This window comes from Gobio gobio, assembly GCF_949357685.1.
Source record: "Gobio gobio genome assembly, chromosome: 24".
Taxonomy (NCBI): Eukaryota; Metazoa; Chordata; class Actinopteri; order Cypriniformes; family Gobionidae; genus Gobio; species Gobio gobio.
The window spans coordinates 32,989,202-33,011,802 of NC_137120.1; the positions used below are offsets into that span (position 1 = coordinate 32,989,202).

General features: G+C 38.1%; 1 protein-coding gene across 3 annotated transcripts; it reads right to left on the reverse strand.

Moving 5' to 3' along the window:
- Positions 1-250: 250 nt before the first annotated feature.
- bsg (basigin) lies at positions 251-22,087 on the reverse strand. 3 transcript variants are annotated; one of them, XM_079806992.1, is made up of 9 exons: positions 21,827-22,015; positions 10,793-11,143; positions 9,817-9,985; positions 9,302-9,390; positions 9,081-9,220; positions 6,789-7,074; positions 4,420-4,444; positions 4,174-4,248; positions 251-1,274 (listed from the first exon to the last, which is right to left on the reverse strand). In XM_079806992.1, the coding sequence occupies exons 1-8, from the start codon at positions 21,894-21,896 to the stop codon at positions 4,188-4,190; spliced, it is 1,191 nt and encodes a 396-aa protein (XP_079663118.1). In that variant the 5' UTR covers positions 21,897-22,015; the 3' UTR covers positions 251-1,274; positions 4,174-4,187. The 3 variants fall into 3 exon arrangements, with proteins under 3 accessions (XP_079663118.1, XP_079663117.1, XP_079663116.1); XM_079806991.1 differs by lacking the exon at positions 10,793-11,143 and having other exon boundaries at positions 21,827-22,087; XM_079806990.1 differs by lacking the exon at positions 21,827-22,015 and having other exon boundaries at positions 10,793-11,138.
- Positions 22,088-22,601: the final 514 nt, after the last annotated feature.

The window sequence follows — 22,601 nt, forward strand, 5'->3', positions numbered from 1 at the left end:
ATGAAATCGAGTGAGTGAATTCGGACAGTCGTCGTGTGTAGCTCGTTATCGCGGTGCAATGTGGGATTGAATGAGTGCACTCAACGTCCACCACGGTTTTGGACACCACCACAAATGGCTGTCCCTTCAAATAATGCCCTATTTGAGGGTATAGGGGGCGATTTCGGATTCAGCCCGTGTTTCTTCAATACAAAATAAGGGTTTAAAGTAATTCACTTTACAAACACAAAGCAATATTCGACAGACAACGTTAAAATCAAATCATTTTATTCAGATTGTGCAAGTCAGTACAATTGACAGTGTATTAGATTTCCTACGAAGCTAAGGCAAAATAATTTACACACTTCCATCAAGGGCTTACATTTTACGCATCTCAACTTGGAAATGGCACACATCCAGACACTATACTTCACAATGTATTACAATGCAAGTATGGCGGTCTATTGGAAAGTTTAATTTAAGCAACACCACAAGCCTTGACTAAAATCCCAACTCCACCTAAATATATATAACCATGTCATTGTCCTTCATGTTAGAATTTGCGAAACAATTTAATAACGGATTATCCGAGGAGCATATGACACACTGCACTAGCACTTGGTCCTTAAAGGTTAAAATGGCAGGAGAATCCTAAAATTCAAAATTGCAAACCATCTAAAAAAAAAACTTGAAAAAAAAGGGAAAATTGTTAGCCAGACAAAAAGTGGCATTTGACCATCCACGTGGAATACGCAACAACAAGAGTCCTGCACACTAAAGTTGTTAATTTATATTATTTCAATGATTAGAAACAGCATGTACAATAAAGTGGTTGAACATTAAGGCTTACAGGAAGGAAATTGAGTCCTTTGACTGCTGCCAAAGATTAGTTGCAGCAATCTGTACACACTGAACATAAACTATCATGCTGCTGAACAGTGATTTGATCACACACTTAGTAGAGGTTTCAGAAAGTTGCGGTGCGTACACTCGTGAAGAACAGTGAAAACCAGGAGGATGGGGGGGAAAAAAAGAAAATAAAGTTTATTCCCACATTGAGATTTTCACTAACACACACTTCTACAGCAAGAACACGATCATGCAATTTCCCCCCAAAACCACTTTAAAAACATCTGCTGGCAGTACATTACAGATACAAATAAAAGTAAAAGGAGACCAATTATCATCTCAAGACATTTACACTCAAGCAGAAGGTTAAGAACTCGCAGGGTGCACTATAATGTGCTACTCAAACTCAATACTCCGCATGTCTTCAGCAGTAGTCATCAAGACACCTGAAACACACAAGAGACAACTCAGCAACAAAATTATAGTTTATATTACAGAAACTAACATGTATACAAAAAAAGTAATGCATGTTAAATTACAATATATAATGTGCATCTTTTATATTCCATTACAGATGTATTTTCATAAATGTAATAAACTAAATTACCGTTATTTATTTATTTTAAATATGTAGACTAAAATTCTCTATATTTTCTACATTTCTATAAATCAAAATGTTTACAATACAGAAAATATAATTAATAAATGAAAAAATATGTTAGTTTATTACATTTATGAATAGTCAATAATAGATAAACATTAAAAAAAATAATTTTAATATAATGAACAAATTTTTATTGTTTTGATTTTTAAATGCATATCCACTAATACTTAAATATAATTAATACAAATAATATTTTATTTAATTTTCTATATTAAATGCATAAAATAAGAGAATACAGAAAATAAGAGAATACATACAATTTATATTATACATTGAATTCTCGAACCAAGACTATAACAGTAAATAAATAAAAAAAACAAAAAATAAGTCATAAACAGGGCCACATGGAATCTGTGGATTTTTTTTGTGATTTCTGCGCTGAATTATGTGGAACGGTTTTAAAAAGATTAAAAAGATCTAAGAATATTGTAACTGAAAACATTACAAATAAATAATCTTTTATTTAAGGTTTTTCAATAAAATTCCAACTTGTTTTTTTAAACAAAGCTAGATCTCTTATAGTAAATCCACTAAAAGATAGAAAATATTGCTTTATCAATTGTATTGTACACAAATCATTAAATAACAAATTTCATATCATTAAAGGGGGGGTGAAATGCTGTTTCTTTCATACTGAGCTTTTTACACTGTCCATGTTTAGGATGGGAATCCAAGTCTTTAACAAAGTAAAGTAAAAAAAAAAAAAAAAAAAAAAAAAAAAAAAAGGTTGACGTTTGATGGAGTATTTCTGTGCCAAAAATACTCCTTCTGGTTTCTCATAAGTTTTGGAAAGTTTTTTTCAAGTATGGGTATGTGTGGCGTCAGATGGGGCGGAATGTCCTTGTACGGGCCGTACGGGCTCTTCTCCCGGAAGGGCGCGCGCGCGACTAGAGCGAGAGAGCAGGCCGGCAGCGCTGCAGTCACAGGACTTCACGGAATCAACAATGTCACCAAAGCAAGACAACCCTGCACAGCTTCCCACAGAACCCAGCGTTAATGGGACAGTGGATGGAGTTTGTTTTTCTGAAGCAGGAGTTGTGCAAGTGTTTGTTTGTTCCCTGAATTTCAGCGACGATGGTTTATAAACAAGGTACAGTTTAACTCCGGATTTGTAGCTCGTCTAATGCTGAAAGATGGAGGCGGTGAGTAAAACGGCTTCAAATGTCTATGTGTTGTTAGCCATCGATTCCATTGTTTTTCTATGTAAACATGCATAGCTCAACGCAATAGCTGCACGCTCGTCATTCTTTAGCTCCGCCTGAACGATAGACCCCAGCCGCTCGGCTTTTCTCGGAAAGACTCGGTAAAGCATATCTTTCTTTTATAAATATATAAAACTAAAGACTTTTCGGAGATTTGAAAGATGCGATACTACTCTATAGGTACTCAAGATTGACATGAGATTGACAAAAAATTAGCGTTTCATTACTATTGAAATACTTCCACTATTACTATTATTGTCTGTCATTTCTGCTTATTTTTCATTGCTGTTATTACTGCTGTTTTATTGTTTTTTTTCTGTGTTTGCCCTGTTGTAAGTTTTGCACTCCTAAAAAAACCCCCCAAAAAACCAAAAGGAAACACGCCATGGCCAATGAGTGATGTGGATGTTGTCATGGGACTGCATTTTGGTTCATTTCAACTGGTTCGGACCAAAGCAATCAGTGTGGTGTGAAAATGAACCAAAAAAGCTGAAAAATGCTACAATGTATAATTGTTTGCCCTTGGTTCGGACCAAATGAATAGAACTAGAGATGTGAAAGCACCCTAAGTCGCTCTGGAATATAAGCCGCATCAGTCAAAAAATGCGTCATGAAGATCAAAAAAACATAAGTCGCACTGGACTACAAGTCGCATAGAGAGGCGGTTGCGTTGCATGAAACGGTAACACCAAGAAGGCCCGCTTGCAAAGTCATTTATATTTATCTCCATGGCAACTACCAGGGTGTGGAGACGTAACTGCACCGTTAACAAGCCTCTCCCTGCAGAGTGTTGTTCAAGCACCCATCTGTGGACTCGTTCCTCCAGCTCTGGCCATCTTGCTTTCAGTCCGCAATTAGCTTTCTATGTTTTCTTCATTACAGTTAAAGTAACCTCTGCTTTTCGCCAGTCCCTCACAAGTTTCTCACTCACTCCAAACTTTCGTTCTGCTGCTCGATTACCTTTTTTGGCTGCATATTTTACTACCTGCAGTTTGTAATCTGCAGAATAGGATTTTCTTTTTGGGGGCATGTTGTTTGTGTTCAGTCTCTCTCAGTTGTCTATAAGTTAATATTTCAGTTAACAGTTTTCAGTTCATTTTTACAGGGGTAGGCTACAGGAGCAGCATAGAGCGCCCTCTCGTGGCTGTAGACGTAAATGTTCTCTTGTCAGTCAGTATGAATTCATTTTGATATACACGTCGCACCTGACTATAAGTCGCAGGACCAGCCAAACTATGAAAAAAAAGTGTGACTTATACTCCGGAAAATACGGTAGCTATAAGTCATTTTTGCAGACAAGTAACGTTTCCTTAACTCCTCCTCCATGGTCAATTTTATTTTAGACATTTTAAATTATCACTCGATTGAGTATGCTTCTCAAATGACGGGCACTACATGTGCCGATTCCATGTGGGCCTGGTCATAAATAATATTTTTATTATATAGTTTACATTCATTGAATTTATAAAGAAACAATACCTTTTCTTCTCCTTTCAGTTAGAGTTTCTTTGCCGGACGTTTTTGTCCTTGTGGTTGGTAGCGGCGTTGCTCTTCCTGTAAAACATGGCGGCACGTCAGATCCCTCTTTGAGGTGCATATGAATGTCCTGAGCTAGAAGCACATCGAGCGGCTATTGTCTAGACTTCAACATGGCCTTGAAGTTCCTTCGAGAAAAACTGCACAGATATCTGCACTTCAATATCACAAATATTGCAAAACACTTACAGTGGTGCAGCTCCTGAGTCGTCATCTACAGGAAGCAGGAAGATATGGAAAGAAAAAGAAGAGTCAAAAACTGATGATGCATGTAAAAGACTAGAGTCTACTTGTACACTTACAGTAGCTTGTCTAAGCTCTAGTTTGACAGGGTCAAAACGGTGCGAACCTTCATTTTAAAAGCGGAGCGCCTAATGAGTAATGTATTTCAGGGACTGGAAGACCTTGTTTATATTCTTAATTTGGTCATTTCTACTGCTAAATCTGTACATGTCAAAGAAACACAGCTATGGATCTTTTACAGCACTACTAATAAAGATTCATGCAGAATAATGCATTTACATTGACCATGCAGTCTGATGTTGGATTGAAGAGATCCGTTTAGTGGTTTTCAACCCAAGAACAAACATTTCCCATCAAGTATCATTTGTTTGTAGCACAACCTCACCTACACATGATGTTGAGAAAAACAACGGCTGTATGGATGTGCGATACTTAACAGATAACAGACACTATATACCGCAAAAGTATTAATTTTAACAAATGCAACTGGACAGTCCTACAGTAAATAAAACTATCCTAAATATGTGCATGTATATACTTTATATTATATATAAATATTTTGTATATAAATAACTAATTTTTCTTAAATATATACATGCATGTCTGTATTTATATATACACAATTATACACAGTAAACAACTTATTTTTGGATGCGATTAATCGATTTGACAGCACTAATAAATAAATATTTTCCCTCTTCATATTATAAATGGATATATAAAACTATTATTTACTTTATTACTACATTTTCTCTTTTTTAAACAGACATTTGTAACTTCTAACGGCCATTTAACTATATGTATTAAATCACTATGAATGTTTTAGAAAGATAAAATTTATATAGTAAATAGTATATTTTAATAAACATTTAAAGGGGTTTAAAGTCACTAAAATACTGTATAAAAACAAAATACAACAAAGTATAGATTTTATATTTTACATATTAATAATATACACTATGCAATTTGTGGGTATTTAAAGACACTATTAAACCTCGTTTTAAAAGATAATCTATTAATAAAATAATGTATATTAAATGTGACTGGACCCAGTCATAAGGGTCCATTTTTTTTAATTGAGATGCATACATCATGAAAGATGAAGAAATATGTTTTCCATTGATGTAAGGTTTGTTAGGATAGGACAATATTTGTCCGAGATACAACCATTTAAAAATCTGGAATCTGAGGGTGCAAATAATCTAAATATTGAGAAAATCGCCTTTAAAGTTGTCCAAATTTAGTCCTTAGCAAGGCATATTACTAATAAATTTTGATAGTTACAGTAGGACATTTACAAAATATCTTCATGGAACATGATCTTTACTTAATATCCTAATGATTTTTGGCATACTATTGCCACAAATATACCCGTGCAACTTTAGACTGGTTTTGTGGTCCAAGGTCCCAAAAAAAAGTTAAGTCACTACGTGACCATTTTGAAAAAAATTAAAAAAATATAACTAATATTACAGCTACTGGCAAGGTTGTGCTTCAGACAATTAGACACAATCAGAAAGCAACTTTACATAAGATGCGAGTTGACACCCAACAAACATTCTTTTAAAACGCTGAACCAGTGTAAAAAGGAGGTATTTAACCAGGTTTTCATGCAGAAAACACTCAGAACGACAAACTGTCAAAGTAATAAAGTTGGGATTATCCATTTTGCCACCCTTGATCCCATATGGGTGCTGCCTCAGAAACGATTGAGACTTTAAGTCGCTGCTAGAACGTAGGGCTGAAGAATATCATGCAATGAGAAGATGATGCAGAGAGCATGCAAGGCAAAATAACATGATCCGTCTGAAATGTCATCTTAGTTATGCATAATACCTTGACATTTAAAACCCATTCTGAACTGCAACATGTCAGACTCCGCTAAACGCTTTCACTGGCTATGGGAGAACCAATAAAGTTGCTTTTCTTTAAACTATGTCTGAGGAATCTTAATTTAAGACAAAATGCCAGTGAAAGAGTTGCACTTTTCAGGCTATCAGGGAGAGCATTCAACCTCCCAAAACCACTCGTTTAAGCAAATCCACTTCAGTCTGACATGCAGTTGAGCACTTACCACAACGTAAAAGCAGCAGCGAACAGAGAAATAAACAACGTAAATCATAAAAATAGACTCAGCTAAGGCACAGCCACACACACTACAGCCAAATACAATAAACATACAAAAATCAAACTGAAACAGGATCTTGCACCATTACGAATTCATGAACAAAAGTAAAATTACATCCACTGATCATTTGTACATTCACAAAAATGGAAAGTGAAATGACGATGACGTAAACGTTTCTGTCACATACCGTCAGTGATCTCGTCGGGCTTTCTCTTCTTCTCGTAGATGAAGATGATGGTGACAAGGATGATGACCTCAGCGACAATGCCGAGGAATGGCCACAGGGCGGCCAGCTGGCTGCGCACACGCAGCTGAATCACATCCTGGGCTGTTCCCATTTCATTGGTGCCGCGGCACTCATACGTGCCCATGTCATTTTCGATGTTCAGATCTTTTATGTACAGCGTGGTCTTGTTGGGGGTGTTCTTGATCTCATACTTTTCATCAGTGCCATTGACAATGGGACCGGCACCCTGGGTGTTGAAGACACAAAACGGTCACGTTATTAAGGCTGCAGGATTTGGTTCAAAAATCATGTTTTTATTTTCTTGATAAATGCGGTGATTTGAAGAGCAACACAACATACTAGTAATTTCAGGGTTCTCACTGTTTTCACTGACAAGGATCAGGCCAAATATGGCTCTCTAAGGGTGCGTTCACACTGGATGCGAATGAAGTGTTCTGCGCAAGTGATTTACATGTTAAGTCAATGCAAAGACGCGAATAGACATTCTGCGGCGCGATTCATGCGAATGAGGTGGCGCAAATGCAATTCGTGTGAATGACACGGCACGAATTGACCGTGGCGCGTGATTCCGGCAAGTAGAACAATCTGAACTCTGGCGGATATGCGCAATGTTAACCAATCAGGAGCTTGCTCTAGTAGTGACAATGAGGACAAAATCATACGTGGATACCCGGAGCTGTACGATACATCTTCGTTCTTTATAGAAACAGACTATCTGTTAAACTGTACAAAACGCTCTTTACTCAATTTGATGATTTGATGAAGGGTGATTGGGACGCTTTTTGCCATTGAGATGACTTGGAAAAAGTGTCCCAATCACCCTGAATTCACCCTATTGAGACTACAAGCTAGTTAAATCTGGCAAATTGAGCTTATTCGCCGTATTTTAAAACAATCCATGTCAGAACATTGCGTGGAGGACACGTATGCATATATATATATATATATATATATATATACACTTTTCATGCTCATTTATAGACACTATTAATTATCTTTTCATCTGCCTGAAAACTAATTCTAACAGGTAAGAGGTAAAAAAGTTGTAAAAAAAAAAAGGATTCAATAGATTTAGAGATGTTCCGATACCCTTTTTCCCTTCCCAATACCTGGGCTCAGGGTATCGGCCGATACCGAGTACTAAGCCGATACCTGGGTGTGTATCTGTATATACAGCTGTACTACTATCTCTGTATGAATTGCTAGAATTATTTTATGGTGTGCTTCAGACTTATCCCTTAATAAAACAATAAAAATACTGTAATAAATACAGTAGTTCACTGTATGTATTTGTTCATCTGACATGCATTTGACAGTAATATTAAAATAATCTCTTTACAACAAAACAAGTGAAAAATAAGCAACCATCTAGGCATTATTATTAGTAGAGACGTATTACTACTTAGAGACGTAGCTAAATCTACTGTACAACAGTAGCCTGATATATTCTGTTGTGCATTTATTTAAAAATTCTTAATTTTGAGTTCATTCTTACTTTAACTATGGAACATTGGCAGCTGTTGGGTTGCTTGTCTGCCCAGTGGCACAAGATAAACTGTAGGCGCTAGACCCAGAGATTGTGGGTTCGAGTACAGTGTTGGGCAACTTTATAAAATTGTGTGTAACGTTGTCATTTCAATCTGTTCTGTTTCTTTTCTTCTGGCTCTGCACTGCTGTTGCTGCTGCTATAAACGGAACATGAGAAAATGACCAAATCTTAAAATAAGGGCAGATGCTACCAATGTTGTTCACTGTGCTGCTGTACTTGCTCTGCTGCTGTACTTGCTCTGCTGCTGTACTTGCTCTGCTGCTGTACTTGCTCTGCTGCTGTACTTGCTCTGCTGCTGTACTTGCTCTGCTGCTGTACTTGCTCTGCTGCTGTACTTGCTCTGCTGCTGTACTTGCTCTGCTGCTGTACTTGCTCTGCTGCTGTACTTGCTCTGCTGCTGTACTTGCTCTGCTGCTGTACTTGCTCTGCTGCTGTACTTGCTCTGCTTTTTTAAATTTGGCATCACAATAACAATAGTAAATGCCATAATATCTGTGGAAAAGCGTACAAACTTCAAGTTGATCTTTTAGTTATGCAATAAAAAGATAGATATTACAGCTAGGTTAATCAATTGCATGTTCGTAATGCCAAGTAACAACTGTGCAACCTCAACTAACCTTCAAACCGCATGGCCAGGTACCAATCTCATGTTATCACAACGGTTTAGTAAAGCCTTCCTTTACCTTCACACTGTCATCTTCAGAGAGCTTGTTCCAAGTCCAGTCAGTAGGCAGGGGGTATCCATGGCTCACACATATCAGGACAGCCTTGTCCTTCTCGTTAGCATTTTCAGAGTGTTTGTAGGCCACTACATGTGGGGGAGCTAACAGGAAGAGCATAATTATGGGTGATGAACAAACATTAATACAATAAATACAGCTGCAGCAATGTCACATGCACTTACCTTTAACTTCAATGGTCGCATTAACTTGAGGCTCTGACCGGAAGACACATTCATATATTCCAGCATAGTGGTAATCAATCTTTTCAATGCTATAAAAGAGAGAAAAACCAGCAATGAGAGACACAGATCAAAACAAGAGATTAAGTAACCACCCCCACACTTTTTTATACGCCAACGGGGAGCCCTCAATATAACAACAGCACCATAGCAATAAAGGTGGAGGGGAGGACGGTACAATAAAGCAAATATAAACTATAAAGTAAACAGCTCTTCCAGTACACCGCTCAGGCATCCCCATGGATATTTTTCCAACCCAGCAGCTCTAATGGGAATTAAGGTCAGCGAGTATGGAGTGCTGGAGGCTCTTAACTGAGCAGAGAAGACCGAGGCAAACAGAGAAGCTGCACTATATTTAATGGACTTGGATGGATATTTAAACACTAAATGTGCAAAGCTGATTACTACCAAAAGGGCAACATTTTGCTCTTCTTTAGTCACAATTATGAGGAACATACCGGTATTCAGTGTAAGCGCTGTTACTGGTTGATTCTGATTTATCAATGGTCTTGCCATTCCTGGTCCAATAGTGGCCTTTGATGGGAGAAGAAGGGTTGGTAAGGTTGCAGCTGAGAGTTGCAGATGTCAGGTTGCTCACCACTGTTGGATCGGTCATGATGGTTGGATCTGTCGAAGCATAAACGCAAAAGTTACACAAAAGTATACTTTCCGCCAGCTTTCATACTTTGTTTCCGCCAGGAAACAAAGTATGCACTGCTGAGTATCCTTTAAAACGAGTATACCAACCTCTGGATTCACTGTGGCAATGTAAAAATTACATTTTTAGACATGACGCAACAAATCGGAACATTGCGTTCAAGATGTTCACCACAATGTGCACCGGAAGGCACATTGGACTCTACCAAAGGAGAAGTGAGGGTACATTTGAGCTGTGAGCTACTAGGAAACATTGAGTAAGCGGTTTGCAAACGGATGGGAAGAGGGAACAAATCAACCAACCAGCAACTGGTTTGGAGACCATGAGCTTATGAAAACCTGTTGAGGAAAGGCACTAAGCATGCAATGCAGTGTGCTAAAGTGCTCTAAAACCACCTTAAGGGTTAAGCCACACATCTAAAGAGCCTTTTAGAAGTTTACTGAAAGCAAGCCACATTAATGAGACATAATCAGAGCCCTTTTTCAGAAATGTGCGCCAATCAGTGCGTTTTACACCTTCAGACCGGTATTGAAGTTAACCGATCAATGGCATTTCTTTAAAAGGTTCAACTTCATCTCACAAGCTCTAGGCAGTGATATGCTCAGAAGGCATTATATTACTATAAAACAAAATAAAAAAACAGACGTGCTAGAGTAGAAGCCATGTGACATGGTATGGGAGGGCGGCAAGGGAGGGTAAGGTAAGGGAGAGTCTGACTCTACGGGACTTCCTCCTCTACACTAGTGGAGACGCCTCGCTTCCACAACATAACTCACGTTCAAATACTATAACGTTCGCTTGTGAGCGAATCCACTTGACTTTGGGCGGGGTCCTGAGGTCGTTGCGGTCAGGGTCGTTTGAGGCGCGGCACTCGTAAACGCCCGTGTCATTGAGCATTAGGTTGGTGAGGAGGAGCGTGCTGGTGGCATGGTGAATATAGGTGGCGTTCATGCGTACGCGATCCTCTCTTGCGCCGTCAAACAGCTGAGTGACGGTTTCATCTGGCTCCTCGCCCTCAATGAACCACCACTGAACTTCAGGGATGGGGCTCCCTATGACCTCGCAATCCAGCTCGGCACTGTCTTCTATGAGCTTCATCTGAGACATGGGCGATTTTATGAAGCCCGCTGGACATTTGACGTGTGAATGAGTGATTTGGGTTTAGAGCGGACAGTTCATCGAGATGATATGAATAATGATTAGCAGACAGGCAGGCAAAAAAAGAAAAGAAACAGCAGAAGAGAAAAGAGAGAAAATGTTAGAATGGAAGACATAGATAAGAAGGCATACATAAGAAACAAATTGGATTGAGCATCATGATGCAAGACTTCATGATAGCAAAACCCAACTGAAGAACATTAGAAGCATTTAAAAAGAAAAACCAAAGGACAATGAGTTGAAGCATGCATTAAATCCATAGCTTAGCATATCAAGAAATGCAGTGAAAATCAAAATGAGAAAAATTAAATAAATGTATGAAGTAATGGTTATGACTGATGGGGGGGGGGGACAGATGATCAACAATGAAAATTCTGTCACCATTTACCCACCATTATTAGGGTTGAGTACCGAAACCAGCAATATAACCGGACCGAATCAGAATGCAGATTTTGGTGCCACTTAAATTCAAACGTGCTTTTGCGCTTTGGCTGGCGCCGAGCCAGAGACAGACACGCTCAGCTCTCGTCACACATCACAACTATTCAGTGTTTTCAACCACATCATGTTTATTTTAGGTTTCAGACATTTTAATGCCCATAAGTACTAGAAGAAAAAAAAAACACACACTGATGTCTATGGAAGCAGCAATAACAATCCTTTCAGACAGTTATAATTTGACTAACGTTACATGTTTTATTCATATCAGATACACATTATATAGTAACTATATAGTTTACTCTATTCTTCTCCCAGTTCAGCGCTCACTTTCATGAGACGAGGATGAATTTATGTGATGTAAATCCGACAGATCAGATTGCGCATTATAGATCAACTAACACATTCACTCACATATTTGAAAAGCAGAATATCAGATAGTTTGTGACATAGTTAACAAGTTTGTGAATATTTTGAATAAAAAAGAAAAAAAAACTAAATTAACCCGATACAGCCGAGCTGTCATACAGCACTATTGCAGCTGCTGTGTGTCATGTGAGAAGCATGCCATGGAAACAATAAGGTGATGCGTTCTAAAATATTTAGCCAGAGAATATGGTCATATTTCTGCAAAATAAAGCTGAACCTTGAAGCTGGTTTGTAGCATACAAAAAATACCAACTACTTTGCTGTTATTAGTAGTACTGTAACTGTTATTTAGTATTAAATTAGGCCTATTGTAGGTGGGTGAGGTGGCTTAGGTGTTACTGTGAATTTGTTAAGTAAATTGTGTTTTGTATTTATTTATACATTTAAGTATACTTTAAACTTTTAATAAATTGTTCAATTTAAAATAAAAAAATCTATAAAAAGCCACTCTTTAATGTCATCCACCTTGTTTTGTGGCTCTTTTTTTATTTTAAGTATCGGTTCAGGCACCATTTAGGTTCCGGTACCGCTTTAAAAGTATCGGTTTGGCACCGGTAGCGTAAGAAATACAAACGATACCCAACCCTAAACATTATGCCATTCCAAACCTGTATGACCAAAGTTGCAATGATTTTTGACATTGCAAACAACATTGGACCAATCTGAATTTTAATGTATGGGAGAAAAAAAAAACTCTAATATCTTCAAGTCATACAGGTTTAGAATGACATGAGGGCGATTTTAATTTGAGCCAAGTATTCCTTTAAAAGGTAGCCTGGATGCCAGCCGAATTTAGCCCCGCCCACAATTTTTTTTGCTCGGGCAATTCGGTCTGGACTCGCTCCATAGAGGAGTAATTATGCCCGAACAGAAACTGTTCGGACCAATGAAATTGTCAGGGCGGGCTTTAGACGATGATGGACAGATGATCAACAGTAACGTAATCATCCACGTCATCGAAGGCTCTTGGGTTGAATTTGCTCTTATCCTAAACGGAGAACTTGTTCGTATATGCATTCACCTTCACTATTTCTCTCAGAAACGATGATCGTGTTGGTAAGTACTCTGTGTATCCTTAAATAATTTTATTACTGGCAAAGATCGTTTACACGCATCTTTTTCTTGTAACGTTACTTAATCCAGCGTGCGTGCAGACAGGGTTTCCAAGTGTTTTTGCAATGTCGCGCACAATTGCTACTCAAAACTATAGCCCAAAACAATAACTTTCCGGGGTGTTCTCCGGAAAAAAATGGCGTTTGGTTGGCAAAATATGTTATTTTGGCAAGGTTGCCTGCTAAAATTCGCATTCCTGGGTTTATATAATCACATAATTGGGGTCGCTTCAACCCGCGGACATGGAGAAAAACACAGACTTGGCAACACAGTGCAGTTGAGTTCTGTTGACATTTGACAACTAACGTTACGCGTCGCTCCGTTGCTCTGATTGGTTGTGGGTCTATCCAATTGAGGTCTTTCCTGGCTCGGTTGAAACACGCCCCATAATCAAAACTCAATGGAGCGGTACCAGACTCATATTCTGACTAGAATTGAGTATGGCCACGCCAGGCTATTTAAAAGGGTTAGTTTATCCAAAATGAAAACTGTCATTTACTCACCCTCATGTCGTTCCAAACCCATAAGACCTTCAGGACACGAATTAAGATATTTTTTATTAAATCCGAGAGGTTTCTGTACCATCCATTGGCAGCAACGTCATTGCAAGTTTCAAGGCCCAAAAAGGTAGTAAAGACATCGTTAAAATAGTCCATGTGACTCCAGTGGTTCAACCTTAAATGTTAGGAAGCAACGAGAATACTTTTTGGGCGCAAAAACAAAACAAAAATAACAACTACCGGTATTCAACTATTTCTTCTTGTCTGTGTCAGTCTCCTACGCTGTTGACATTACAGTAAAGTGCTTCCGGTTCTACGGCAATTACGTTGCTGCATATGGATGGTTCAGAAACCTCTCGGATTTCATTCATTTATGTTCCGAAGACGAACGAAAGGTCTTGCGAGTTAGGAACGTCATGAGGGTAAGAGAGTAATTAATGGCATTTTCATTTTTGGGTGAACTAACCTTTTAAGACTTGTCATATGATTAGTGGTCGACTGATATATTGCTACAGCTGATATTTTTTCTTGTTGGCCAATGTATCAGAAGTCGGTCGTTTAATGTGACAGCACGTAGAGTGCCAGAGCTCACATTCTCCCTCTTCATTACTATTAAACAAAGAAAGTAAATAATCTAACACTTGCTTCTCTATTATTAGTAGTTGACCATTACATATGATTATGAATAAATACAATTGACATGAACGGTGTGAATGAACCCTAAAAACAACTTTTTTTCTTTTGAACCCTGAACCACTCCAGAGAAAAACAAGGTTGTCCTGTGCTAATCCCCCATGGAGAATTTCAACTGGAATTCTTCTGATCACCTTGGAACAATACACACCCTGAACGACATGGAAGTACGTGCGTATAAGCTTGAACAACAACCCTCCACATCAATGAAAAGAACACCGAGATCAGCCTCAGACCTGTTGTTGCTTCCTGCGGTGTAGCACATGCTTTCAGTGTATTTGGTTTTGAAACAAGAGTAAGTTACTGGTCCTTTTTGTCCATTGCTGAGGGAGGAATGTTTTGGTGAGTTAGCCAGGGAGGGGTAAAAAGGGTAGATGTCCACAATCCACATTACATTCAGAGCAGTGGGACTCCACACATGCCTTGGGCCTGAAATAACATGTGCCCTTTGAAAGGTGAATAGGCTTCATTCATTTGACCATCATGAAAGGTCACCTCCAACATTAACTAAGTGGACCAGAGTGGCCAAAAATTCATAACTACCCATATAAACAAGCTCTAAAAGGGATTTAAGCATATATTTGTATAAGTGCTTAGATTTAAGACCGACATAGCGACCAAATATTTCAAGGCTAAATTGTAAACAACGCCAAACAGGGAGAACAGTAAAGTACAAAAGTACCACTTGGTACAAAGTCTGCCACTACTAGATAATTAACTTAACCTGGTCTAGTAAACAAGTCAATATGTACACCTTGTCATAAGCCGACATGTGGATTAATTGGCAGAAGAAATGCTGACCTAACGTAGGACCTACTTGTTTCATCATCATAGTTTCTTGGCTCAAGCCTATGATTGAAAGCTGATAAATGCGGGATATCCTTGCCTATAAAAGGTAGTAAACTACATAGCATGTCATAACTGTTTAATAACAAGGCTTTTAAAATTGCTAAAATGTACAAGGGACATTAAGCTCAATAAAAATAGCGTAAAATGCACCATTTGCCATCGACTCAACTCATTCTGATGGTCTCTAAAAGCTCATCATAGAAGCGAACATAATAGATGTTGCTCCTATATTACCATGAGAACACACAATTGAACTAAAACATGCATTACCAAGAAGCATAAACTGGTTGAGGCTATTGCGGCACGTTCTGCTTTGTAACCATGCGCAACACTAATAAACAATTGCAAAAATATATTTAGAGAAGGAGTGGGGAAAAATCAACAGGACAATAAATCGATGTCCAGAGTGATATGACATGCTCGATCACGATCATGGCGCAGTGTTTTCCAACTTCATTTAAAAGTTCAACCAATGGAAAACGTATCTCAGGTATGGTGGGTAGGAATGATGTGTAGAGACCAGTCAGACACTTTTACAGCTTGAGAGTGCTAGGATTGGATCGATCGCTCAGATTGACAGCTCTTGATTTACAGTGAGCCATAGAATAGGAGCACACAGCTAAAACACTGGAAGATCATCTCTCATCAACCAGGATCTTATTGCTTCTTACTTATTCTATGTAGGTCTAATTAAATATATTGAGGCTGGGACGATACACCCATCTTCAGATTTGATACCATCACGATACTTGGGTGCCGATACGTTATGTATTGCAATTTTTTAAGAATTGCGATTCGATATTGCAATGCATTTATGAGTTTTTCTTCATGTTTTAACACTAGACCATGGGGAAAAGTTCAATCATACACTTATACAGACTGTACATGAGGTATAAGATGAGTCATATTTACAAAAACAATTCATCACATCTTTCTGAGTTTTATTTCAGAAGCATCATACATTACTACGTTCTATTGAATAAGCGATTCAATAACAAATATATTGTAACAGTCGGAAACGATGTAATAGTTTTCAAAAGGTGATAACTATTTTTATCGCTACCGTAGACATCAGTGTTTATACTTGAACTATAAACTGTTATCCCAGTACTTCTATGATAATTGTACCACGCAAATAATGATACTATGAGGTTGAAAAGCCTGTTTGTGAAGCCGGTTCATACATAACTCTCTGGATCAGCAGCAGCACCAACACAGACTTGAATGTTGCGATAGAATTGTCAAAGGTTTAATAGACAGACGAATTGGAATAAGATTGTGTGGGTGTTTGAATTGAGATCCCAAAATTTTACAGATTAATCATGTCTTATAAGACACGTCCCTCTACTGTCTTATCTCTCACAGAATACAAAGTAACCCGAGGTCTTCTCAGTGCATTCAGTCTCTCATCACTTTCACGTGTCCAAAGGGATATTACGTCACTTAACACTCATAGATGATGAAACATTTCACCCTCTGTTGGAGAAAAAGCAGCAACTTCTGTCTACCTCGTTTACAAGCAAGGGATAAAATAAAGCTATTTAATAGGGCTGTGCAATTAATCGAATTTCGATTTCGATTTCGATTTTGCCTCCCAACGATCACCAAAATAGTACAATCGAGAAAAAACGATTATTTTGCCTTGCGTTCTGAATGAAACGCGCATGCGCTCATCCGCCCCTCCCGAAGCCACAAACTTTCTCAGATCGGGAGTCTCGTGTGCATATCATCCGCTGGAATTTAAAAACTCTGCGCGAGTAAAGATGGCAGAAGGAGGGCAGTTACTGCAGCGTTTGGTGAGCAAAAAAGGCAAAACCAACTCCGTTGTCTGGGAACAGTTTGGCTTCGAGGAATCAGATGACGAGCAGAAACATGCTACGTGCAAGATTTGCTACATGGTAGTGGCTGCAACGCAAGGGAACATCACGAATTTGTTTAACCACTTGAAAATTAAACAGAGTGACCTATGACAATCTAATAAAGAAACAAAAACTGACGAGAGCAGGGTTGCCGTGTAAACGTCCTTTTTCCCCTCATATTTTTCAAATAATTCTCTCTTTGTAAACTTTGTTCAATGCATGCGAGTGCTGCCGTATGTTTGAATATGACCAGTCGTTTTCACCGTCATCACCCGGGTTTAGTGCCAGAAGACGCGAATGAGAAGCCGCGCGCGCTGTGAGGAAATGTATCTCTGCACTCATCCGAGAGCGCGCACACGTCTCTCAGCGCGCAAATATTGAGTTCTCTTTCAAGTCTTGCTCTTGAACGGGCAAACTCACACAAAACGTATGTCAACATGTCCATCTTGATGAGTATCTTAGCAGACATAGTCTGTATATGCCTTAAGTGAACTTTATACAGTCGATAAAGACGACGCATATCCGATCCGGATTGAATAGCTTTTGTAAGTTTAATAGGATTCATCTTTAATTTATGTACTCAAATATGCAATGTTATTTTACATTTGAGACATTTCTGTACCTGAAAACTAAGGTTAGACGTACCTGAAAAGCATATCTAGCCGAACCATATTGTTGATCTTATTTATTTGTGATTATCATTTTTACGTGAATACTTTTATACTTTGATTTGAATATATGTTATATTATTTATTTTAATAGTTCAAAAAGTACAACAAATGTTACAATTTCAATTGAATTGTTGAAAGGTGTATTTTTAATAAATACAACACATTCCCAAAGTCATGTGAAATAATCGTGTTACATAATCGTGATTTCAATATTGACCAAAATAATCGTGATTATGATTTTTTCCATAATCGAGCAGCCCTACTATTTAATATGATTCTGGAATAAAAAAATATATATACATTTTAAAATTGTGAACGATATGGTTATGCTTTGTTGAGTGTCAAGTAGTTCTTATGTTTTGTAAAACGGTCGGATGACTCGTTGGAGAGGTCTTCGTTTGGACAACCATGTTTCCAAATACTTTTAACTGCTTTGAGATTTCAACAAAATTTGGCCCAGACAAGTCCAAACTTGAGTTTTATGACCGGTCACATATACTTTTATAATAGTCATCATCATCATCATGTCAAACATGAAAAATTAATTATATTGCATCACTTTTTTGGAGGTTCTCTCAGTAGTGCTGTAACATAAGAGCCTCCAGACATGATCAAAATCAATTTTCTTCCAAATTTAAAAGGTTTTCTATCAAAAGAGACCATGTACCTGAGAATAGCTTTCTTTGTTATAAGCCATTACTTTTAAGATAAAGATTTACTTCAAATCATGTGAAATCATGATCAGAGCATCCCTAATTCTCGATTCAATATAACAAGGCATGACAAAAGTGCTTTAAAAAAAGCTAAGTATAATTTTTCCTTAGAAAACAGAAAATTCTCCTTGGTTTGCCTTTTTAGTTTACATTTTTATTTGCAATGAAACGGAAGTAGCATCATGCGGTGATGTTAATCTGTTACACTCGGATAGACGAAAAAGGAAAAAGTTAGGTGTTGACTTGGTTCTATTCATCAATTGTTGACTGGATTTTGAGATGTGCACACCCAAATACACACAAAAATCAATGAAAACTTGAAGTCGATTGTAGCAGGGCAGGGTATACACGGTGATGATTGGAGATGTCCGGCATACTTCTGTTGTATTCACTGAATATCAAGTTATGACATTTTGATTTAACATTATGACACCGTGTACCAACTACACGCGACGCGACACGTGATAAAAGGTATCTTTTAACCATGTTAATCAGAGTTTTTGTCCTAACCAGCTGCGACGGCGACATGCGATGACTCTATTTTAGAAACGGCTTCTATTTGCCTAGGACGTCACGGCTGGAACAACAGCACAAAACATGGCACTGATAATCTCAAGTAATATTTATGTGCTTTATTTAATGTTAAAAGCGTGTAATGGGACTTTGAATGTCATTTAGTGCTCCCGGCTTTGTTAGTCGTACTAAAAGCAACAAAGGATAATTCACCTCAGATCTTGAAATATTAAACAAATTGAAACAAGAATGTTGAACAAACAAGTATATTCTATGAAAAAGATTGTTTTAGCAACTCTGTATGTATTTTAGTAATGTTTAAATGGTGTAATATTTGTGAATTTGATCATGTACCTTGCCAAGATTAATCTCTGGTGCTGTGCACTTGCCGCGAGAGCCCGCCCACACGCTGTTCTGATTGGCTGCGGTTTTTGATTGATTTGTTGCATCTCGCAGTCGCGTCTGGTGTGGACAGACATGTTGCTTGTCGCTGGAATCTTATCGCGTCGCATGTATTTAGGACACAGTGTGAGGTCAAAAACATTAAATGAAACGTACATAGATCACAAGTTCTTTAACATGAATTTACATTTCATGCTGACTTTAAGACTAGTCAACTAGTGGTTCAGGCAACCCAGTGACTCGTTTTGAAAGTATATATTTCTGCATATCCCCACAGAAAAGTGAGAGTAATTAAAAAGTTGAAGGACAGGACTATCCTCACCCATCACCATGCTGAAAAACACCTTCTCTAGGCATTTTCCAAAGTTTAAAATGGCTGCCAATAGCACACCAAGCACAAAAAACAAAACATAAAATACCTGCCCTTTCGATTTAACCCAATTTATTGAGCAGAGCTGAAGATCGAGTACTCAGGGCGGGGGGGAAATCTAATAATTCTGAGACGTTATGAATTGCATTCAGCGACGTGGCCTGAACTCCCGTCATGGCACATGTACTATGAGACAATACGGCATGAGCAAACCTGTTGCTCTGGCACAAATAGGGTCATTTTGAAGAAGTATCAATGCTTGCGTGCAGAAACGGGTGTTTGGCGCTCTATTTCTAACTGCGAGCATGAAGCTGATTAGGTTCAGATTTACTGACCCTGCCATTCATCAGCTGCTGCTGCTGGGGACTGAACAAATTATGATATGCCGGACCATAAAACAAAATCAATTGATTTATCTAAAAGGACAGGGATGATGTTTAATATATTTAAATACAAAATGAACAGTACACGATTTACACTTACAACTAATTGTTAAAGGGATAGTTCACCCAAAAAAATGAAAATTACCCCATGATTTCCTCACCCTCAAGCCATCCTAGGTGTATTTGACATTCTTCTTTCAGACGAATACAAACGGAGTTATATTAAATAATGTCCTGGCTCTTCCAAGCTTTATAATGGCAGCCCAAAAATAAATAAATAAAAGCATCTATCCATTATAAAAGTACTCCACACGGCTCCGGGGGGTTAATAAAGGCCTTCTCTGAAGCGAATCGATTGGCTTTAGTAAGAAAAATATCCATATTTAACACGTTATAAAGTAAAATATCTAGCTTCTGGTGGAACGCCTTCCATATTCAACTTACAGAAAAAAAAACATCTGGCGTGACGATGACGTCAGATGCTGCGTTTTGAACAGCGAGTGGCATTTCACTTTCCTCATAAGTTAAATATGGAAGGCAGTCCACCAGAAGCTAGATATTTTACTTTATAAACTTTTATATATGGATGTTTTTCTTACACAAACCCATCGATTCGCTTCAGAAGGCCTTCATTAACCCCCGGAGCTGTGTGGAGTACTTTTATAATGGATGAATGCACTTTTTTTGGGCTTCAAATTTTAGGCTGCCATTATAATGCTTGGATTAGCCAGGACATTTTTTAATATCACTCCGATTGTATTCGTCTGAAAGAAGAATGTCTTACACACCTAGGATGGCTTGAGGGTGATTTTCATTTGCGTGAACTATCCCTGTAAACTGCTAAACTTTCATTACTGTAAGTGCGCAATGGTTCGCACGCCTACAAGTTCAGTGGGTTTGCATGGATTCCTGTGCCATTTCCAGTGATGGAACCTTATAATGAGCTTAAGCTAAGCCTTTTACTGAACAAGGATAGACTAAGAGATGAAAATTGCTGCCTGGTGGCCTCCTTCACACCAAACGATTGGACAAAACAGGTTTCGCCTCCCTAAGCTTTTCATTATGATTAAAGGTTACTCTCAACTAATGTTTTACTGTACTTCACAACATGGCTCCAAAACTAGTCTGCACCAGTGGCTGCCTGCTGCTTACCGTTCATACATCATTCACTTGAGACACTGACCTGCCTGCCAGGGATAAGGACCAGCATTAATATTTTAACAAGCAAAGTTTGAATGAGTCCTGGCAATAATTAAACGTCAACTAAGGAGCATGTTCCTCTTCAGTTTGAAAAAATGTGTAACTTATAGGGCTAAAACATTAAAGGTTATTTTGCATGAAAACAGCTTTAATACCGTGAGGATATTTACTTTCATTGTCTATATTAATATGGCATATACATTTTTTTTTAAATAAATATTTCCATTTTTGGAATTTGACGACTGAACGAGGAAAATTACTATTTTCCAGACATCAATTGTTGCTATAGCTCGATGCGCGTGAGCTGTATCCCGTGTGCTCATGCGCCACAGTTTGCCGAGGTTTAAACGGCTTTTTTAACATTTCAAACCTGTGCAAACGTTCATTATCTATGCGTTTCGCTTTACTGTGTGGTAAAATCAGTGTAAACACAGTTGGCTTATCGTCTATGTCGTGTTTATGTCAACAGACGGCCTGCGAAAAATGAGCCATGATCAACAGAAAAACGAGACGCCTTACCTGTATAAGCCTCGGCTTGAAACCAACCGATACAAATGGCGAAAATCGCGCCAAACAGCTTCCTTCTCATGGTGAGGTGTTGTTAAATGCGTAACGATAAAAATGGTGGACCTCTTTCTAGAGGAAAACACGGTACTGATGAAAGCCCTCGATGAAGCTCCGTCGTCCTCTAGTTGTTCCGAGCTCACGCAAGAACGCGCACGTATACATACGAGAGCTGCTGCGTCATCACGTCCGGTCCTCAACGTCACCGCCTTGTGTGCTACTATGTTTGTTGGCAAATTTTCAAAATACTTTTAGGTTTTCAGAAAATTGCTGGCTCTGTCATTGTAGCTAACCAAATGCGTTTTGTGAGTATACATTTCGAAATTCATCTAAAATAATACATTTATTGTTATTTATACATTTACATGTCCCCGGGATTTTTGGTTCTTTCTCTTTATGATCCCTGACTGACATGGTGTACAAGAAGCTCAAAAATGAACACTATTGAGCATCAACAACAAAAAAATAGTTTTAGCTATAAAAATGAGGAGGGAGAAATAACCAAACAAATGAAAGCAAGTACATTAAAAGAGTTCCTAATATATGGGTAAGATGACGATTAGCCATAGCAACTTACATTTAAGCATATAACTTAAAATTCTGCTAAACGTCTCCCTTTATTTATAGATTATTAGACTCTTAGATTAAGTCATAAGGGTGAGCAAATGATTTGTAATTTTTAGGTAAAATATCCCTTACTAATGAACATATAACTGACTATTGTTTCTAA

What these genes read in the sequence shown, in the direction of transcription:
- bsg (XM_079806992.1), bottom strand. Translation starts at nt 21,896, where the DNA reads ATGAGAAGGAAGCTGTTTGGCGCGATTTTCGCCATTTGTATCGGTTGG. An exon ending in TGCGACCATTGAAGTTAAAG is followed by an intron (nt 9,221 to 9,301) that starts GTAAGTGCATGT and finishes TCTTCCTGTTAG; the next exon opens with CTCCCCCACATGTAGTGGCC. An exon ending in CTGAAGATGACAGTGTGAAG is followed by an intron (nt 7,075 to 9,080) that starts GTAAAGGAAGGC and finishes TTCAACACCCAG; the next exon opens with GGTGCCGGTCCCATTGTCAA.